Here is a 20,196-nt window from a genome sequence, read left to right as displayed (position 1 = left end):
AGATATGATTGTTCCTTATGTTCCTAACAGAGCACTTTGCTCTCAATCTGCAGGTTTACTAGTGGTTCCTAGAATTTGTAAAAGTAGAATGGGAGGCTCCTCTCCTGTGGAACAAACTACCAGTTTTAGTCTGTGATTCAAACACCCTGTCTACTTTTAAGGCTAGGCTTAAAACCTTCCTTTTTGATACAACTTATAGTTAGAGTGGCTCAGTGGCTTATCCTGAGCAATCTCTATAGTTATGCTGCTATAGGCTTAGAGTGCTGGAGGACATAGGGACCCCTTTTCATCATTCTATCTCTATTCTCCCACCCTGCAGAATCTGTTATATATATATATATATACACACACACAATTTCTAAATGACTGTTAAACTGTTAACTGAGGTATTATTAGTTTAACCTTGTAGTTTTGTTTGCTCGACTACCTGCTTTTACTATGTATTAATCTTTACTTGTTTATTTTCCTTTTATTTTACCATTTAATTCTTGTATAGCACTTTGAAATGTCTCCGTACTGAATTGTGCAGGATAAACAAACGTGCCTTTCCTTTATCCAATTATTTTTGTCAAAATAGGCTAAAAAAAAAAGTCGATAACACATTCAAATATTAAATTTTGCCTTAATTTCAGAGCATACAGGCAAAGTCAAATCATTCTTTTTTGATTATCAACCAAAAGAATACTTCACTGGGGCAACTACCAGAAATAAATATTTATGGACTTGCCGTAACTAAGTAAAGAAACACTACAGTTTTGCAGAGCAAAATAATCCCCCCCCCCCCCCCCTTCCTATTAGTTCTGTGTTAAAAAGTAGAGGATTATCATAAGACAGGCAGCATTAAAGGGAGTTTTCATAAGAATGTTATGCAAGAAAAGTGGCAGATGGAGAAAACTAAGAGGTCAATAGGACGGCTTCTTCTTTTTATTCATGATACTTTTCCCTTTTTTTAACCAAACAGCATTAAGTCAGAACCAACTAAAGATTATAGGGTGCGAGAGACAAGATGGAGAGCCTTGGGATAACATTTTGAGCGAACACCAGAGATGCACAGATATCAACAAAATTAATATTGTCCGTATGATACATATCAGTAATAGATATTTTTCCCTACCCTTTCGCTGAAAAAAATTGACCACATCCTTTTTTTCCGCTTCAGCCAAAAGCAACCACAACCCAGCAAACCATGCTTAAATAAATAAAGCAAAAATAACAAGAATAATTCCTCTCCCATCATGAAACTTAAGCACAAGAAACATGGAAATAAATAAGGATTTTAATAACTTTAGCCAAGTTTTACTTTAAAGACCTAGACAAAAATTTTATTGTCATTTTGTATACACAGTATATAAAAAAATAAATTTTGTTTTCATGATATTTCCATTTCTTAAAGTGCAGCAGTGATCAAACTTAACTTTGTGGTAGAAAAAAACATGGTGCAAAAAAAAGGCATTGATATGGTCAAAGAACAACACCGAACTTTTAAAAATGACTGATATCAGCTGAGAAAAACGTTAATGTCAAAATAAGGGCTGCAACTAATGACTATTTTGTTAATCAGTTAATCTGTAGAATAACTGATTAATAATGGGATAGCAAAAGGTTTCTCAAAGAAGGTTATTTACAGAAGTAAACCAGGTGAAACTAAACATTTTGAGGAGTTCTGGGTAGAACATATTTATAGATGAAAATGTATTTTTCTATGTTAAATGCAAAAATGTATTTAATTATTTTACAATTACTGCTATAATTGGTTTGCTTTGTCAGCTAAGGGCATGTTAATGATTAATCAATTACTATATTAATTGACAATTCTTTAAATAATCGACTAATTACTATTAATATCATTAATTGTTTCAGCCCTAGTCAAAATATGATTTATATAATAATAATTGAACTTCTCACACTGGAGAAATTTACCTCTGAATTTAACCCATCCCATTGGGGAGCGGTGGGCCTCCATCGTGCGGCGTCCGGGGAGCAGTATGGGGTTAATGGTCTTGCTCAGAGACCCAGAGTGCAGGCTGTGGGGATTAAACCAGGTACTTGCAACCTTCTCAGAGCACAAGCGCACTGCTAAACCACTAGGCCATCACTCCCCATAAAGTACTGTGGTATAATTAAACCCTCAAGAGTAGAATAGACACCAAATAAAGAGAAGAAACACTCTCAGCTGATCCCATTCACTGCTGCTTTGTTAAACACAGCTGGTGTAAATGTGAAGCATTACAGAGCTGTTCTAAAAAAAGGCACACACGTGCGCATCCACTAGCATGCAACTGTCATTTTGGCAGTATTTTTCAACAGAACCTGTATGGAAGTAGTAGAGAGATGCAGTTAACTGTCTCTTGGACAACATTTATGGGAACCCATTTTTACTCTGATATGAATTAGAGGTGGAGACTTTCCTTCTTGAGTTCGGCGTTAATGCAAGAGTGCAGGGTCTGCATTTTGAAATCCAAATCTTCTGGAGCTTTTGGAGTTATGCTCAGATGCCCTTAAAAAAGTTTTGTCCAATGCTGTATTTTAAGCAGGTTTCAATTTTGGATATGGAAATCTATTTTACTAATAATCAGCTCAGTTTTGTCACATATAAGCTTGAATCCAGAAGCAAATGAATTCCTCTGTGTAAAAGCTTTTAGATTCATAATCTTTGTTCAGTGTTTAATCTGGAAGGTACATTTACAAAAAGAAAAAAGTTTTTTTTTTTTTATTATCTTATAACCTGCAGAAGGAAGGTGCAGAATGGAGCACACTCACCGGGGTCAGGAAGGGTGACACTTCAACAGCTGAGTCAAAACCCAACCAATGCATTGATGGTGATTGGTGGGCAGGTGGGTATGTGGGTGGATGTGGGTCACAGGACGTCAGGGGGGGGGGTTGAACAAAGCCATACGCAGGAGACAAAAAAACAGGAGGAGAAAGAAAGGAAACGATGAGAGACTGGAGAGGACAGGGGGTAAAACATAAAAGCTGACATGATAACAGTGGTGACAGAAACAAATGCAACAGATGAGAAGCAGATTTTTAAAACAGGGGAGAAGAAATCAAAGCTGCAAGGCTGCCTGGTCTGTTGTTGTTTCGTAGAATAAGCCCTGAAGCAAACCTAGGCTATTAAATACAGCTCCTGAAAATTAGAAGCTAAATGGATCCGTTTGTCCCTGCGTTAACAGCAAACCCATGTTTTTTCAGCCCTCAAAAAGGAAAGGAAAACCAAACGGTTTGAGATAATTCCCAGGCAACAGGATTGTTTTTTCCCCCTTTGGGGCTCTAATCCAATATTGGAATGACCTAAACACTAAGCAGCCAGTTTAATTTGATAATCAGCCAATGCCAGTAAATTCAGCTCGAGATGAAAAATGTGTTTAAAGAGCTCAGCGTTTGACCTTCACTCCAAATAAGGTTTTCTTAACTGTTGCAGCAAACGCATCAGAAGATGCTAATAACAGACTTTAGTGTTGAAGTTGTTACTGAGGAAAGAAGAAGGAAAGAAGAATTCAAGTTTGACATTTAGAGCATCAGTGCAGAGGATAAGAAGTGAAAACAACTATACAAAAAAAAAGTATTTTCTTCGACATGTCTGTGTTTTATTCAGCTGGTGAGATCGAGAGACATGATAAGAATTTAAAGTGACGGACGGATGTAGTTTATACATTTTTTTTTTTTTTATGTTTTTAAACCACCTGATTAAACATGCTGGGTTTGAAAATGCTGAGAAAGGGCTTCATCTCCTGGCTATATGACATGAAAATGGCTGTTTAGTAATGCCACCCAGGCCAAATTATGAATATGATGCTGAGGATGGCTTAATATTTGTAACCTCGTAGTATTTTTTTTTTTATCTTTTCTTTACAGTTTACAGTGACTGCTCTGTCACACAGTGTGACATCAACTCTGCTCACAATAAACCAGATTACTATTCATATTTTAAAATCACTGTTAGACCAAAACCTCAGAGTGTGTAATAAATGCGCAGCAGGTTGAGCTGCGTTCAAGGGCCAAACCTTTAAAGGGTCTGGAATTCTTTTAAAAAGGGGCCCCACGCCTTCTGAAAACTCTTATTTGAATGCTTCAGTGAATATCGAATTTTCTCCCATTTTAGACAGGACATGAAATCCTTCAGCCATTGAGCATGGGTGGGAGAGAAAGCATTCTCCCCCCTGAGCAGGATCACCCGTCGAGCCAGAAGGGACACAAAGGATAAAGTGCGTTGTTTCGCTATAGTTAAAATTTTCTTCCCTCCATGGCCCCAAACAGAGCTGTCAATGGGTTTGGGTCTAATTTGATGTTTAACACCCAAGAGAGTATGAAAAAACTCTGTCCAGTATTTCTTAAGGGCTGAGTAGGACCAGTACATGTGAATGAGAGAGGCCTCCACATAATTACATTTCACGCAATGTGGACTTACTCTTGGGTATATGGAGGACAGTGTTGATTTAAAAATATGGGCTCTATGTACCACTTTAAACTGAATTAAACAGTGACGTGCACAGAAGGAGGTTGAATAATCAATTTGAGTATAGAACCTAGTATCCTCTGACATAGGAAAACCCAAGTCCTCCTCCTTGAGCTTATATGTAGGGGTACTCCTAAGATCCAAAAGTTTGCCATACAGTGCCAAAATTAGTCCTTTTTTAAGTGGGTGTATAGAGTGGACAATGTCAACAATGCTCAGTTCAGCTGCTGTTGTGGTCGTCTGAGAAAGGATAAAATGTCTTGCCTGAAGATACCTGAAAAAATTAGACTTAGGGAGCTTGAACTTTTCCACTAAGCTGCTCAAATGCTGCCAAATTATTGTCTATGAGCATATCTTTGAAACGTACAATCCCCTTTCTGTGCCATTCTTTAAAGGCAGAGTCCTGACAGGATGGTTTGAAAAGGCAGTTTGATGCCATAGTAGTGAGAAGCTATGGAGACCAACAACATAAAAAGAAAAAAACAACAACAACAACTGACCTTTCGCAGCAGGAAGACTAGAAAGACACATTTGGAGTGAAGTTTCTAAAATTTTCCTATTTTTCTAGATGTTCCAGATAAGTTGAAATCACAAACAGAATCTAAAATGAAAAAAACAGAACTTGTTTTTGGCCATTTTATGGAAAGAAAAAACGGAACAAATTTACTCCATCTGCATGAAAGACATGTGTGTTTGCAATCTGAAACCTCTGGTTTCCAAATGGCTTGAATTCAGGAGCCGTGCCCTGCCTGGAGATCATGGGAGAACTGGTCATGGGAGTCCTATAGCTGAGTCATCCACGGCGGTACAAACTCTGCAGCTCTCTGGATAATTGGCTAGATTGAAGCAAACTTGGCAGTGGCAGAAAAGGAGCGGTGATGCTGCTTATGTAAGAATTTATTTTTATTTTTTACTCTCTTCCCATCAGAGATTCCTATTGATCTAATTTGACGTCTGGGTGATGAGCGTCATGAGGAGCCCCTAACGCTCCACATTTCCTCTAAAACTGGGCAAATCTGCAAGCTCGCAAGCTAACCCACAGACACATTCACCTGCAAAAACAAACCTCATCTCTTATTACAGCATGTGTGGCCTAAAGTATCACCCAAACATCTTCCTCTTCCCTCTCTGCTGCTCTGAAAGTCATTTATTTTGTTTTTCAAAGCAGGGACCGACTTAATAACGTGTCTGTGGGTGGAATAAAACGCTGTGGCACAGCAACGGTTCAAAGGTCTGACTCAACCTAGAACAAGAGAGATGAATTATTCAACACTTCAGCCAGTCGAGTGGAACAAGTCGGTGATCGGTACGAGCCGGGCTAAAACTACAGGGCGGAACGACGAATGCAGATGTGAAAAAGTCATGCGGTTAGAGCCACAACTACAAGAACTTCAACTTCATCTTTAAAAAAATAACAGGAAATTGTAGAAAATATAAATGGAAGAATGTGTAAAATTCCAATGATGAAGATGAGGATGCAGACAGCAGTGTGATGATCACAAGCTTTCACATTCATGGTTGGTCTGAAGCACTTCATTTCACTTAATGAGCAAACAGTGCAGCCATGGTGAATTAATCCCAATCCAAAAGGAAAATAAATGAATTAATCAGTTTATTGGATTATTTAATCCAAAGTGAAAGCAGGAATATTGGCTAGTTTCAACACATTTTATGCAGATCTTTTTTTTCTTCATCAGCTAAATTAAACCACAGATGTTCTTTGAACGAGTTTATATTTATATTCAGTGTTTCACCAGACCTTTACCACAGTTTCTTCAGTCGTTTGTTCTGAGGTTTAACAACTCTATCTATAAACTATCATGTGGGTTTACAGAATCCACATCAAAATGCAGCTGGGTCATTTTACTGATTGTATTAATAACTATGAGTGCCAAATTCATGAAGTTAGCACACCTTCAATTCGTCTGCTGGACACTAATTATTCAGGGTGGGTTCATGAAGGTAAACACCTGTTTACCATTTTCACGTGTCAGCTCATAAAAGTCCGAATTTTTTTTGGAGCTAGACCAAACAAATCGAAGCAGAGGTAAAGAATATGAAAATCCTAAGTGGGTTAAAGGCATACTATGCAACATTTTTCAGTTAATTAATGTGTTCCATAACGTTTTGGATGATTAAATGAGTCATTTGAGGTCAAACAAAGGTTTTCTCGGTCATCCTGGTGGTCTGTAGAGGAAATACCCTACTTGCAATTGCAGGAGCCCTCGGCCCGCATCCACAGGCTCAGAAGTGCATCGCGAGAGTCGGTCTTGCTTTTCGGTCTTGCTACACGCCCCCAGTGAAAGGCATGCTCGTTGCTAGCGCAGTGGCGATATTTGTGCAGTTATCATTGCGGAACCAGCGAGAAAACAGCGAAGCCCATGTCGGAGAAGGCAAGAAAGAGGAAACGGGCTCTCTACCGCAGTAGACATGGTGATTTGTTGCGTTCTCCTGTCTGCTAAGCTCAAAACAACCGCGCCTGGCTTGACGGAGAAACCAGGAGAACAGCTATGCATATTTAGGACAGTGCACTTTTACTTCCGCCCTCTGGGGGGAGCCTCGCTGGAAAATCAACACCGGTTGCATAGTATACCTTTAAAAAGTAAATTTGCATGGCAGGCCTTTATATTCAGCCTCTCTGAGTCTTTTCACTGCAGTTTCAACTCAAAGGCCTTTTAGCTAACAAACATTTGAAAGAACAAAAAAGAAGCTAAATAATCCCCCCAAAATAACAATAAAACACCAATTTAATCCCATCCCTTCTCCTTCTAATTTTAAGAGGTATGAATATTTTTACATAGATCTGGGAAACCAATTTTTACTAGATCCCTTTTGGTTAAATATGATCACTTTGAAGTTACCCATCTCATCACAGATCCTTTCTCTTAAACACAAGCAGGTTAGAGAAGTGACGAAACAGGAGCTTCAGGTTGCAGTTTTCCTGTTTCATAAGATGACGTTTTGCAAAACAAGCAGAGACATTTCTAAACTGATGGGAGTAACACCCGATAACCCTAAACATAAGATGTGACACATTAGCGATGGCGGCTAATGAATTTTTGCTATATTATCAACAGGTTTTCATTTAAAAACGTAGCCTAAAGGGCAGATTATACTTCTGGAATCGCACACATCAAATGTCACACGGGTCTGGTCGTGAACCAGTTTTGCTGGTATGCTTCTGCACCGTCGATCTGGAACTTCTACGGACGCACAGCAGTTTCCCGCCAAAGCGCAAGGGGGAGCCTATTCAAGAACTTGTGAGAACTTCGGCGGATGGTAACGAGAATTTCAGCAGCGCTGGTGGGAGTGACACGTCTGCAAGATATCACGGTCACGGAGATGGATCTAGAGTTGCTACACATCAAAGAGGAACAGGTTCTGATGGAGCGAACCTCCTCGATTAACCTTTCGTAGTAGTTGTCCATTGTGGTAGTTCTTAAAGTTTTTAAAAATGGCGCTCGAATCAAAAAGGACGACCACACAGACAGCCAGAGAGGCATACCGAAGACCAATCACGGCGGCTTTTTGTCTGCGCACTTCCGCTTCAGGTCTGCGCGGGTTTGCGACCATCCAACGCGTAGTCAGGATTTTTTTTTAGGTGCGCGACAGAGACAGATTTGATTGTTGCAGAGGCTACGCGTCAAAAGCATCAATTTGCTAAAAATACCAAAAAACGTCCACTTTTTTGGGGGGGGTTAAACTCCTTAAAAAGTAGCATTTTCTCTATTGCGCTGTTTTACATTTAGTCCTAAAAAAAAAATCTATACAACTGCAAGCATCATGTCGAAGTTAATTACATTTATTTATTGACTTAATGCAATTGAATTAGTATATTTAATTACTATTACTCAATTTCTGCATAGTTCTTGTAATCAGTGATGGAACATGCTTAAAAAAAAATAAAAAAACTTACTTGTCTGTAATGCCTCTCCAATGGTTGCCATGGCAACATAGTTCTTCCCAAGCCTATGATCGAGTTCTCCACACCGTTTTTGCAGCTTCGTATTTAGATTGCGATGTAGAGACAGAAGAATGTATCAGATGGACGTACTACAGTAGTCAAAAACTTATGCGACGAGTAAAATATTTTAAAAACCATTTTGACAACCTTAGTTGCAACTAGTTCGACAAACTATTAAATAACTTACTCGTATATATTACGATGGGGATACGTTTTGTTCAGCCTTAACTGATAGATATCGTTTTTGCTGCCCAAGGTTTATCTGCAATCAGACCACATTAATCACACGTATCCTCCCTTACTAAGCTGGATAACGCTCCCAAAGCCTCTCTTTTACTGGCATCTTCACGTCCACATTTCTCCAGTTTTAATCAGAAGTCATCCTGACCTTCACATGGAAATTGGAAAAAAAAAATCCTACATCTGTTCATAGAGCCAAAAATAAATCACACTTTTCCTGAACCAAGAGAAGAAAGGTTTCCTAAATTGGACAAAAAATGACTACAAACCTGTTGCTATGCGTTACAGACATTAAAAAGAAAAATCTGATTAGGCCAGAATTTCAATTTGTAGGTCAGACCTAACCAAAAACAGGAAACTGGTATCAACCAGCATCTCTAAATAAAAAAAAAATAAAAAATATATATATATATATATATATATATATATATATATATATATATATATATATATATATATATATATATATATATGCGCCACTAAAACTATAAACAGAAATGCAAATCAATGCACATTTACCTGAGCTGAAAGCTTCAGAAACGTGTCTGCAAACCTTCATATTGCTACAAATACAGTTATTTTTATGGAAATATGTAAAAATAACAGCTGAGCTAAAAACTAATCTATAGAGAAATTTAAAAAATTGCTCAGGGACTCACACCTCACCCTGCTCAATATCTTTGCTTAGCAGTTGGTCTTTGCTATCTTTGCTTAGCATATTTTGCTGTTAGTGGAATAAACATTATTGCATCTGACTAAGGGAAGCTTTAATTAGGAAAAACAAAACACAAAGATGTTAGAAGGTGAACATTGGAGAAATAAAGGTGGATCAAACTTGCAATTTCCTCAAGCTACTATGTAAATTAATCAGCTTTTACCATGTTTCACTTGAGAAGTTTAATCTTCTTTAGAAAACTAATCACAACTTCTACAACAGAGAGAGGCCAGAAAGCAGAGGCAAGTGTGAAAACGTAACGTTAGAAGTGTGACCAGGGTTGTCTAATCCAGGAAGTCGTAACATCATATTGTCTTTGCAGACACGAGACTGGCTGCCGTGAGAAGTGAGGCTGCGCTATGCATGAGAGATGATTTACCTTTCAGCTCGCCATTATAATCAGCCGTAAAACAAAAAAAAAAAGGCGAACCAGGACAGAAAGCAGAGGAGCTACAGAAGGGTACTTACAAGGGAGATCAGCCATGAGAAGCAGAGCTCACATTAAGGCAAGATTGTGACTGCCTGAAAGGCAAGATTGTGACTGCCTGAATATGAAGAATCAGCCACACAACACAGATAAGATGATCTAGCAAGAGTTTAGAGTTGGTACACATAGAGCCTGGAACGCCTCGCTTTTGAAACATCCTGTTATCTCATAATGAAACCCACCATCTACAGGCAACAAGGCAACCTGCCTGTTCTGCTTGGCTCCTGCCCAACAAACCATTCTGCTAAATTGACTCAGCTCGTCAGGATACAGAGAGAATGGGAAAAAAAACAGTTATCGGGGGCCGAGGCGAATACCGCAGCAGCAGAGAGCGGTGCTGCAGGTTTCCCTCCACTGCAGGAAGAATGTCTCTAAACTGGGATTAAATACTTTTAATTACTTAAATACAAAAAATAAATTCATCTAATATTAATGCTTAAATACAGAGAAAATTGATAAAGCTTAGAGAAAGATTAAGTTATTGGATTTGTGGTTCTCAAAGTGATTGTTTTTTTTTTTACTCCAAAAAAGAGGAAGTATAAGAATCTGTCAAATCATTTATTCGTCTTAGAAATCCATCTGCTGACTGTTGTCATGAGAGTTAGGGTGACCCTGAGGTCATTTTCAACCATCTAACCTGATCTTTGTGTTGTACATAAAAGAAAGAAAAAGCAAAGTGGGAAACCAAGCCGTGCAAGAATATCCACTATGAACTTTTAAACATTTTGGTTCCTAATAAGCACCGATTTGAACCCTTATTTAGTCATTCTTAAATGTTTTATAATTAAACATATGTTTGGTGAATCATTCGTTTGTATTCAGCGGGTGTAAAAACTAGGGGCGAGTATTGGCAAGTGTGTTGCGATACGATACGTGTCCAAATGTGATTTTTTTAGTCAATCATTGCAATGTAACAAGTACAGACAACAAAATGAACTATCTGCATTTAAGCCATCCCCTTGGGGAGCAGTGGGCTGCCATTGTGCGGCGCCTGGGGAGCCAATACGCCGCCACTCCCCAAAGCAAGATTAGGCATTAGCGTAAGGATATATCACAATATATTGCTATACTTTACTGTATTTATATTTTATTTTTGTAGATAAAAAAGAAGAAAGTGCTGTTTATGTTAATCAGAGGGTGTTGATCATTTAGTTATAGGGCTTGGGCGTCATAACGTAATTACTTTGCGTGGCAGCCATGTTGATGGCCTCCTTTACCGCTGCTCAGACTACTGCCTATGACTAATGATTAACATCACCTTAACTTGATTAAGGTGATGTATTGTGGGCTGTAACAGCACATGATCGCCATGGGAAAAACACAGAAAATGGGTTAAATTCCCACCGCTTTCCTGCCTGGAGGCGCAACCACGGAGACCAAGTGTCAGAGATAAATAGTAAATACTAAACTAGCAGGTTCCAGAGCCCGTCTAAGCACAGCTTACCTTTGTACGGATTACTCTGTTACTCATCGGTGCTCCACTTATTGTTTGGAACTTCATATGGATCCAAATTATTAATAACGCTGATTTTGTCAACATACCGGTCCCTGGCTTCTCTATTTAATGTGTCCCGGTAAATTCCAGATCCTTTTTGGGATTTTAACATCTTTTTTCTCTCTACTTCTACATCTCTTTGTTCAACAACAACGTTGTATCAGAGCTATGTTTATGTTCGCGTAGCCGTCAACATGGCCACCACGTCCCACAATGCAACGCGGATCCCAAGCCCTATTTTGGTTTCCATGCTATTTGGGGTTTGAATCAGTCCACGTCTTCCACTGCAACTGCCTCAACTGCAGAAATGGTGCTGCGCCGCACAGCTAAAGGGCTCGACGACTCTATCTGCCACAGTGGCGGTGCAGAGGTAGCTAATTTTCCCTTTGTTTTAAGTTAAAAAAAATAATAATTTTTTTTATCAATATCAGGAACTGAAAAACCGATATCATACTAGGTAGCCGAAAATCATGGTATATATCGCCATATCGAATTTCCCCCCCCCACACCCCTAGTAAAAACAGTGTAGAACCTTTCCCTGTGATTACAGCTTCAGGTTATTGAGCCACGACTAAACCGGGAAAAAAAGACATTGTTAAGGGTCCAATTAGATCTGCCTGAAGTCTCGCCATCCTCGTGTTTTTATGAGGATCTGGATTGCTTTTACATACGCCTCTCCACCTGCATGTTTAGAGCGGTTGTCCTCAGCTCCACTCCCACATCTTTTGGCCCTCCTTCAATTTCCAAGACTCCTAGAGATAGCTGCCCCCTCCCCACAGGATAATACTCCTGTTCTATCTGCACTCTGTGAGATGTTCAAATCCTGCTTAAAACTCTGCAGAACCCATATTCATATTTATACACAACTTTTACAGTCCCTAACTATTACTTTTTGCTTGTACATACACCTGTAATAATATTTATATCCTGGATAGCACTTCTGAATAGATGCAAACCACATTTCGTTGGTTTGTACTCGTGACGGTGCAATGACAATAAAGTTTAATTCTATTCTATTCTATTTCGGGGCATCAAAGGGGAGGGAATACAAAAGCATAAACATCTTTTTCAGATTTTCTTTCCTTACCTTACACTTTTTAAGCATATGCTGCCCCCCCAAACACAAAAAGAAAATACACTGCAGTTTTTTTTGTGATAGAAAGGTGTTAAGAAAAAAAGGAAGTATGAAAATTTATTTGAAGCAATGAGTTCAGGAAGAAAAAAAAAATAAAGAAGGATGTTTTTTTTCACACATTTAAAAAAAAAAAAATGCTGCAGAAGGACTTCATTTGTCCTTCATATTTGGCAGAGAGGGCTGATGACAGATTCAGATGCAAACCAGCAGTGCAGAGTCCACCTGCTCTCATGTTATGACACCTCCCACAGTCACCGTCATACTTTACCTGCACGTTGACCGCCACACAAAAAAAAAGGCAACAAGCTTTTATTTTGATCAAAAATCATCAGTCTGTAGTGCGACAGTAGCCATGCAAGCATGGCTACTGTCACAGCGTCTTCCTCCACATCAGAAGGGAAAAGGTAGCATCTCGACCCTCTGGAGAAAACAGCTGCGTTCAATAAACCTTCCCTGTGAGTCTCGTATGCTTAAATGCTCCCGCCGATCAAACTGACAGGCGCTGGAACAATCGGGCTTCTTTCAAGGGATCCATCTAAAAGTTAATGTTAAAAAGCTTGGTTCAAAAATGATTAGAATGTAGGAAATGTTTGGTGGTAAGAGAGTACAAAAAAAGCTTGTCGGATTCAAAGATGGGACCTTAACTCATTCCGAATGTTTCAGGAAGTCGCTGGAAAAAAGGATTTTCTCTTAAACTGGACCAAAAGTGAAAAAAAAAATCTGTTTTATGCATCTTTTGTTTAAATATTAACATGAAGACTTTTTGGATAAACCTGCTCTGATTAACCAGAAATAATGTGGAGCTGTTCTGTGAGCATTTTCCCGACATTTCATTATTTTATCTTTTAGCTAAACTCATGGTTTGTAGAGTTAAATAGGTCTACCAGGATCAGGAACAGAACGTTTCTTCAAAATTGACGAAAAGACGAACTAGAAAACAGGACAGGGAGGCAAACAATACCTCCAATATTGTTTTACTATATTAGAGATACTTTAAAATACTTTAAAACCTGGTGGGGGGGGATATGTGTCGTGGCCTGATGAAGAAACGAGATTTCTTTGAGATTTCTTTCTGCAGCCACTTCCCTTTTTAAAACCCTCTCAAAACTTTAGCTGGCTGATAGTTGCCTTTTGTAAATCTCCTTCTTTTTCTGTCTGCTTCTGTCTCCTTGAACCCCAGTCGGCCTCAGCAGATGGCCGCTCACACTGAGCCTGGTTCTGCTGGAGGTTACTTCATGTTAAAAAGGGAGTTTTTCCTCTCCACTGTCACCACAAGCATGCTTAGTGTGAGGCATTACCTTTGAGTCGATGAGTCGGTGCAATAAACTGGTTTTCCTTAGATAGAAAACTTTGAATTAATTTGACTGTATCAACTGGTGAACTGTAAAGTGCCTTGAGGTGACATGTGTTGGGAATTGGTGCTATAGAAACTGAATTATATCATTTTTTCCAAAAACAAGAATAAAAATTGGTCATTTTAACAGAGGTGTAGACTAGCTGCTGTGTTTTCCAAATAAGCGTGTGAATGAGTGTCTGATTGGTGTAAGAACTCCCAGTCTGATCCTAATCTAAGTCCCGTGATCCAACTGTTGTTCTGCTTCAACGGTTCGAGGAAAAACAAAAAAAAGAGCAGCAGAAGTCTGGGAGAGATTAACGGAAAAAACACCTCATTCAGAACAGAAAGAAAGAAGAAAAAATCTGTTAACACCAACAGTTCCAAACAAGCTGTGGTTTACACCTGCCTCCATCTGACTCATATGAGACTTATTACATTTCTTTAAACAAAAGGCAGAATCTAGAGAGCTTAATGTTCCAAAAGATGGGTTACAACAAAACCAAGATGTTTGGCTACATCAGCATAAACAATATAGCTTATCTAAATCATACATTTTTTAATAAATAACTAAAATCCAGCACTTTATGTTAGTGGTATCGTGTTAAAAAAATACAATCTGGACCAGCTTCCTAACTAAACTACTGCCTGTAATGCTAGGAACACTAACACCATAAAACTGTAGACGGAAAATGGCATGATGGTGTCCATTTACTTTTCAACAAATAAATAAGCGAAAGACTAAATGTTTGATACTTTTAAAGTTTGAAGTTGATTGATTTTATTGATCTCACACTAGAGAAATGTACTTCATATCAGCTCAAATAGTCAAAGAAGGAAGTCAAAGGAAGAAAAAGATGCATAGGATATATACAGTGCGTCCACATATGACAGCTTTTTTTTTTAATAGCAGGATTATTATACAGGGTGTTTAAATGGGTATTTATATAGATGGATATGCATATCAGGGGTTGACGTTAAGGGTTTTTGCCACTTACCCTTTGGGCAAGTGACTTTCACATTTCATTTGCCCAGAAACAATTTTTACTTGCCCAGTATAATGTTTGATAAATATAGTTCCTAATATTCATTTTTCAAGCCTACATTACCGTGTTAACATTGCTTTTCAATCCTTCCTGCTCATTCTTTTCAAACTAAACTTTGCTTTAAACTGTTGTGTGCTTGGAAAAACATAAATTGTAATGTTAAAAATCTAAAAAAAACTTGACAGGTTAAAAACTTAAGATAAATCACAAGACAGAAGTCAATGTCACAAATGAATAACTGTTATTTTAAAGTCACGGTATGTTGATACAAGGTGATACTATTAATATAATGTGACTTTTCTAGAGAATCATTATACATAGTTATTTTATACAGGGTTTCCACGGGCTTACATCATTTTAGAATTCCCTGACTTTTAACTGACTCAGGATTAGTTTTCCCTGACAAAATAAATATAAATAAATAAATAAATATATATATATATATATATATATATATATATATATATATATATATATATATATATATATATATATATATATATATATATATATATATACATACACATACATATATATATATATATATATATATATATAGATGGAGAGAGAGAGAGAGTTATCGCACGGGGTGTTTACATGGGTATTTATAGATGGATATTTAAATATAAAGTTATTGAACTGGGTGTCAAATATAGAGAAACAGTTATTGCAGAGGATATCAGATGGTATATTGCACATTATACATTGCAGAGGTTATTGCCGTTGTAGTGTTGCATGGTAGAGTCTGGTTGCAGCAGGGATGAATGATAAATGAGAAACACAGCCTCTAATTTAGCCACACTTTGAGACATTTCAAACATCCACCTAAGAACAAAAACACACTGTGGAAGAAACTCAGGCAGACAGCAGGAATGTCTCCTGTTTGCAGTTCAGACTTAATATGACTTGAAAACTCAAAGGGAATATTTGACAAGTTAAACATAATGAAATAAACAATAGTTTCTATTGATCCAAATGAAAATGAGATGAACTCTTTGATGCTTTTGATCAGAATCACTGCTTTGCAGCGTTTCATTGGTACGGGTGAGAATGCTGAGCATGCATCCTGTAGTGCTGCACATCCTTACCTGCAGATCAGCTCCCTGCAGCCTGCAGTCCATGTACTTTTCCCACGCATATGACAGGTCGGTGTGCTGCAGATGGGCCATGACTGCTCCTCCAGGGAAGTCAGGGATTCACAGCGATCCTTTTTATCCCCCAGGAGGCTGGAAGCGCTCCGGAAAAAGCCCCAGAGGTTCTCCCGAGTCTTTCATTGCAAATTCATTCCTCACTGCGCCGTTTAGCCCGTTTTAAAAAGTCCTGGATGGAAATACATGTTATGGGATATTAAACAAAAAATATAACAATAATAATAACACATTAGTCGTTACAGCTACTGAGTCTTATAAAGTCGGTTTCAGATAAACTAATAGTTAATCACGGTGCGCTTTAGAGACTGAAAACATCGGTCTAACAATCCTGTAGCACAACCAAAACAAAACGAGTCGCAGCTAGCTAAAAAGACACTTGACAGCACTAGCGTCAAGGTAGATGGATTTAAAAAAGAAACAATTTCCGCTAAGGACTTTCCTTCACAATAAAAGCATCTCGTGAACACAGAAGCCTGGCAAAGGCTTTATTGGAAAAACAACTGAATTATTGGTAAACTAATACTGTTGTAAGAGAAAAGTAACACACATTATTTAGGTTATATTTACATTATATAACTCAATGATACACATACTAGAAATGAACAGCAATTAAGGAAAAATGGATATAATATAAAAACAGATAAGTTTTTATAACTGTTGCCCCCTAATGATAGTAGCTTTAATTATAATGATCTGACATTAGATGTATGGAGGACCAATGCTGCCATATTTAAAAATAAATACATAAATAAATAAATGCTCCAAAAAATAAATAAGCATACAATTAATTGCCCCCCAAAAATACAACAAACAAATAAATGTAGGTAGAAATTAAATTACACAGTGAGACATAAATATATATTTATATATATATACAGCTTTTAATTAGCTGCTTTGTTTAGTTGCCTTTGTAATAATAACCTTATTTATTTATTCTCCAGTATATTCTTCAACATAAATGTATTACTTATTTCTTTAAGTATTTATGTGCATGTTATAATATTTTTGTCTGGCTTATTTTTCCTTAGTATTTTTTTACCCTCTTTATTTTTTCCATGCTATTTTATTTCTGCCTGTCGTATTTACATTTCTGTATGCATACTGCCTCATTATGCAAATGAGGAGGGCTGTGTCTTTAGGGGTCAACTTCAGCCCATTGGTTGGTTAGCAGCCACCGGCCACAGTCACAACAAACATGGCTACCTACCATGAAGCTGTGGGTGAGCTGAGACATTTAGCATTTGTTTATTGTATTTTTGGGGGGTGGCAATTAATTGTTTATTATTTATTTATTTTATTTATTTATTTTTGGAGCATTTATTTATTTCTTTATTTATTTTTAATTATGGCAGGACTGGTCCTCCATATATGTGTTGTTGATTGAAATTGTGGTTTAACTGTAACAAACAATATATACAATATTATAGTGTAATAATATTTACAATATTATAAAAGTGGTTCCACGATATAATAATGCGGGCTCCAGTGTAATAAAACATGTAAACATTTTATTTCCATGTATCTCAAGTTTTGAGGATTAAAATATTGCTCTGAAGTTTTAATAGTACGTGCATTATGATAATTTATAATCATATTTAGTTGCCATTCAATATCTTAAATTATTTTTATTATGTTATAATAACGTTACAGTAAGGTATTTCATTTTAATTCAACCAGCTATTAGAATATTTTTGTTCTACTTTTCATATTAAATTTTATATTAATTTTCGCCATTTAATTTATTTTACTTTGAAATCCCCTAACTTCCGTTAGTTTAATGTTGAGGCTAACTTAACAGTGATAGACAAAGGCTATGCTGGATAACTATAACGACTTTAGCTCTATATCTTTCTGCATCAGTAGTACTTGTAGTACCGACTAAACAATTCCCGAATTCAGTCCATAAATTTCACTTCACAGCTCTTTTCAGCTCTTTTGTAAACATTTTAAACGCCAAATAATTCACTGCTCGGTTGTTGTATCGCATAGGCTGTTTGTCAACTGTCAGAACTGTATAAAAGAAAAATGAACATATCCTACAGAACCCCATGAGAAAATAATTATGCACTGCTGCTAAGTTGACACAGATATTATATTAAAAACATTTAAATTGAAAGTGTAGACTTTTAAACGTACCTTGGTGAGTGAAAGGCAGCTAGAAAGCAGCTAGACTTCGTTCAGCACTAAGCAGCCTCTGGGTGATTTTACCCTCAGCGTTGGCTGCAAGGCAGCTCCCTCTGTCTCCGCCCGCTAAAGAACTGGAGTTCAATAGTTGAAGGAGGTGTTCACGAAAGCACGAGCCTATAGAATGGTTTTCCTTGTTATGTAAATATTTTTATGCTAATGATCTTTTATATCTACAAGGGCTTATGATTTTATTTTAATGGTTTTGTTCTACGTGTTCTTCTGAATGTGTCAAATTGTCGTTATGGTTCTTTAATTCTGGATTCTTAAAGAAATTAGACTATTTCCCTTGCAGACTAGTCTAAGGGAACAGCTTTATTAATACTAATCCTTTCTCGTGACGGAGCTCTGTACCCGCTTCCTATTGGTCGGCACACAAACCCTTTAATCAATGTCGGCATACACATCAGTGGTGCATTTAAGGAACTTATGTAAAAAATAATTCGCGTAGATTTGGCGTTATGTACGTTTGGCAGACTTATGTATAAATAACACCTCAAACTTTGACGTTTCTGGATAACATGTCAGATTAAAATAGTTTAATATTTTTGTAATGTTTAAAATACCTATAATAATAATAATGAAAACAGACTTTCAGGATCTCTATGATTTAGATGTTCAACTGCCAAACATGTATATACCTTAACCAGTGCATATTGCAGGATAAAGATACTGTTTGAGTTCAGCCTCAGCTGAGGTGAGCCAAAGCAGTTCTCCATGGGGATGTGGAAAACCGCAGCCTCCCTTTGTGGCACGAGCTAAAACAACAATTTTCTACAGTGGTGACCATGCCCAGTATAGTTCTTTGTTTTTCATGTTATTGTTTAAAAGATATGTGACAGTCATGGGAGAAAATTAAGGAACATTCAGTTATTTGAAAAATAACTATGTGCCTTTTTTAAGTCATTTTGTTATAGAAAAAAAGGTAAAAATACGGTGGATAAGGTGCAGGTAAGAGCAAGTCCTGCTGCAGGAACAAATCCCAAAACCACTACTCATTCAACCCCATATCTTATATACAGTAAGAGGCTCTGCTCCTCAGTGTATGTAAATAATATAAATAAGATTATAATGCAGAGAAGGTTCCACCACAACAGAGAAGGTTCCACCAGTGCAGAGAAAGTTCTGCAGCAGAGAAGGTTCGACTACAGCAGAGAAGGTTCCTCCAGTGCAGAGAAAGTTCCGCAGCAGAGAAGGTTCCACCGCAGCAGAGAAGGTTCCTCCAGTGCAGAGAAAGTTCCGCAGCAGAGAAGGTTCCACCGCAGCAGAGAAGGTCCACCAGTGCAGAGAAAGTTCCGCAGCAGAGAAGGTTCCACCGCAGCAGAGAAGGTCCACCAGTGCAGAGAAAGTTCAGCAGCAGAGAAGGTTCCACCGCAGCAGAGAAGGTCCACCAGTGCAGAGAAAGTTCAGCAGCAGAGAAGGTTCCACCAGTGCAGAGAAAGTTCAGCAGCAGAGAAGGTTCCACCAGTGCAGAGAAAGTTCCGCAGCAGAGAAGGTTCCACCGCAGCAGAGAAGGTCCACCAGTGCAGAGAAAGCTCAGCAGCAGAGAAGGTTCCACCAGTGCAGAGAAAGTTCCGCAGCAGAGAAGGTTCCACCAGCGCAGAGAAAGTTCCGCAGCAGAGAAGGTTCCACCAGTGCAGAGAAAGTTCCGCAGCAGAGAAGGTTCGACCACAGCAGAGAAGGTTCCTCCAGTGCAGAGAAAGTTCCGCAGCAGAGAAGGTTCCACCAGTGTAAAGTTCCGCAGCAGGGAAGGTTAGAACAGTGCAGAGTAGGTTCCACCACAGCAAAGAAGGTTCCACCGTGCAGAGAAGGTCCTGCAGAAGAGAAGCTGTGGTGGAACCTTCTCTGCTGTGGTGGAACCTTCTCTGCACGGTGCAACCTTCACTGCTGTGGAACCTTCTCTGCAGAGGAACTTTCTCTGCACTGGTGGAACCTTCTCTGCTGCGGAACTTTGCACTGGTGAACCCTCTCTGCTGTGGTGGAACCCTCT

At 38.2% G+C, this 20,196-nt stretch overlaps 1 protein-coding gene across 5 annotated transcripts in view; it reads right to left on the bottom strand.

The window, feature by feature from the left end:
• The window catches only part of lyst (lysosomal trafficking regulator), a 95,295-nt gene extending 77,005 nt beyond the window's left edge, over positions 1 to 18,290 (bottom strand). For 3 of the 5 annotated variants that reach the window (XM_038284037.1, XM_038284040.1, XM_038284039.1), the window contains exons 1-2: positions 18,159 to 18,290; positions 15,960 to 16,191 (exon numbers count right to left, since the gene is read on the bottom strand). In XM_038284037.1, the coding sequence (XP_038139965.1) occupies positions 15,960 to 16,040 (81 nt within the window). In that variant the 5' untranslated portion in view covers positions 16,041 to 16,191; positions 18,159 to 18,290. Of the gene's footprint in view, positions 1 to 2,760; positions 2,790 to 15,959; positions 16,300 to 18,158 lie in introns of those variants that run through there. The other 2 variants (XM_038284041.1, XM_038284038.1) reach the window with 2 other exon arrangements.
• Between the last annotated feature and the right edge of the window lie 1,906 nt (positions 18,291 to 20,196).

Source organism: Cyprinodon tularosa, unplaced genomic scaffold (genome assembly GCF_016077235.1).
Source record: "Cyprinodon tularosa strain WSP-4 unplaced genomic scaffold, ASM1607723v1 ctg199, whole genome shotgun sequence".
NCBI lineage: Eukaryota > Metazoa > Chordata > Actinopteri > Cyprinodontiformes > Cyprinodontidae > Cyprinodon > Cyprinodon tularosa.
The sequence above is the reverse complement of the archived record's forward strand: the minus strand, read 5'-3'. Positions and strand labels throughout refer to the sequence as shown.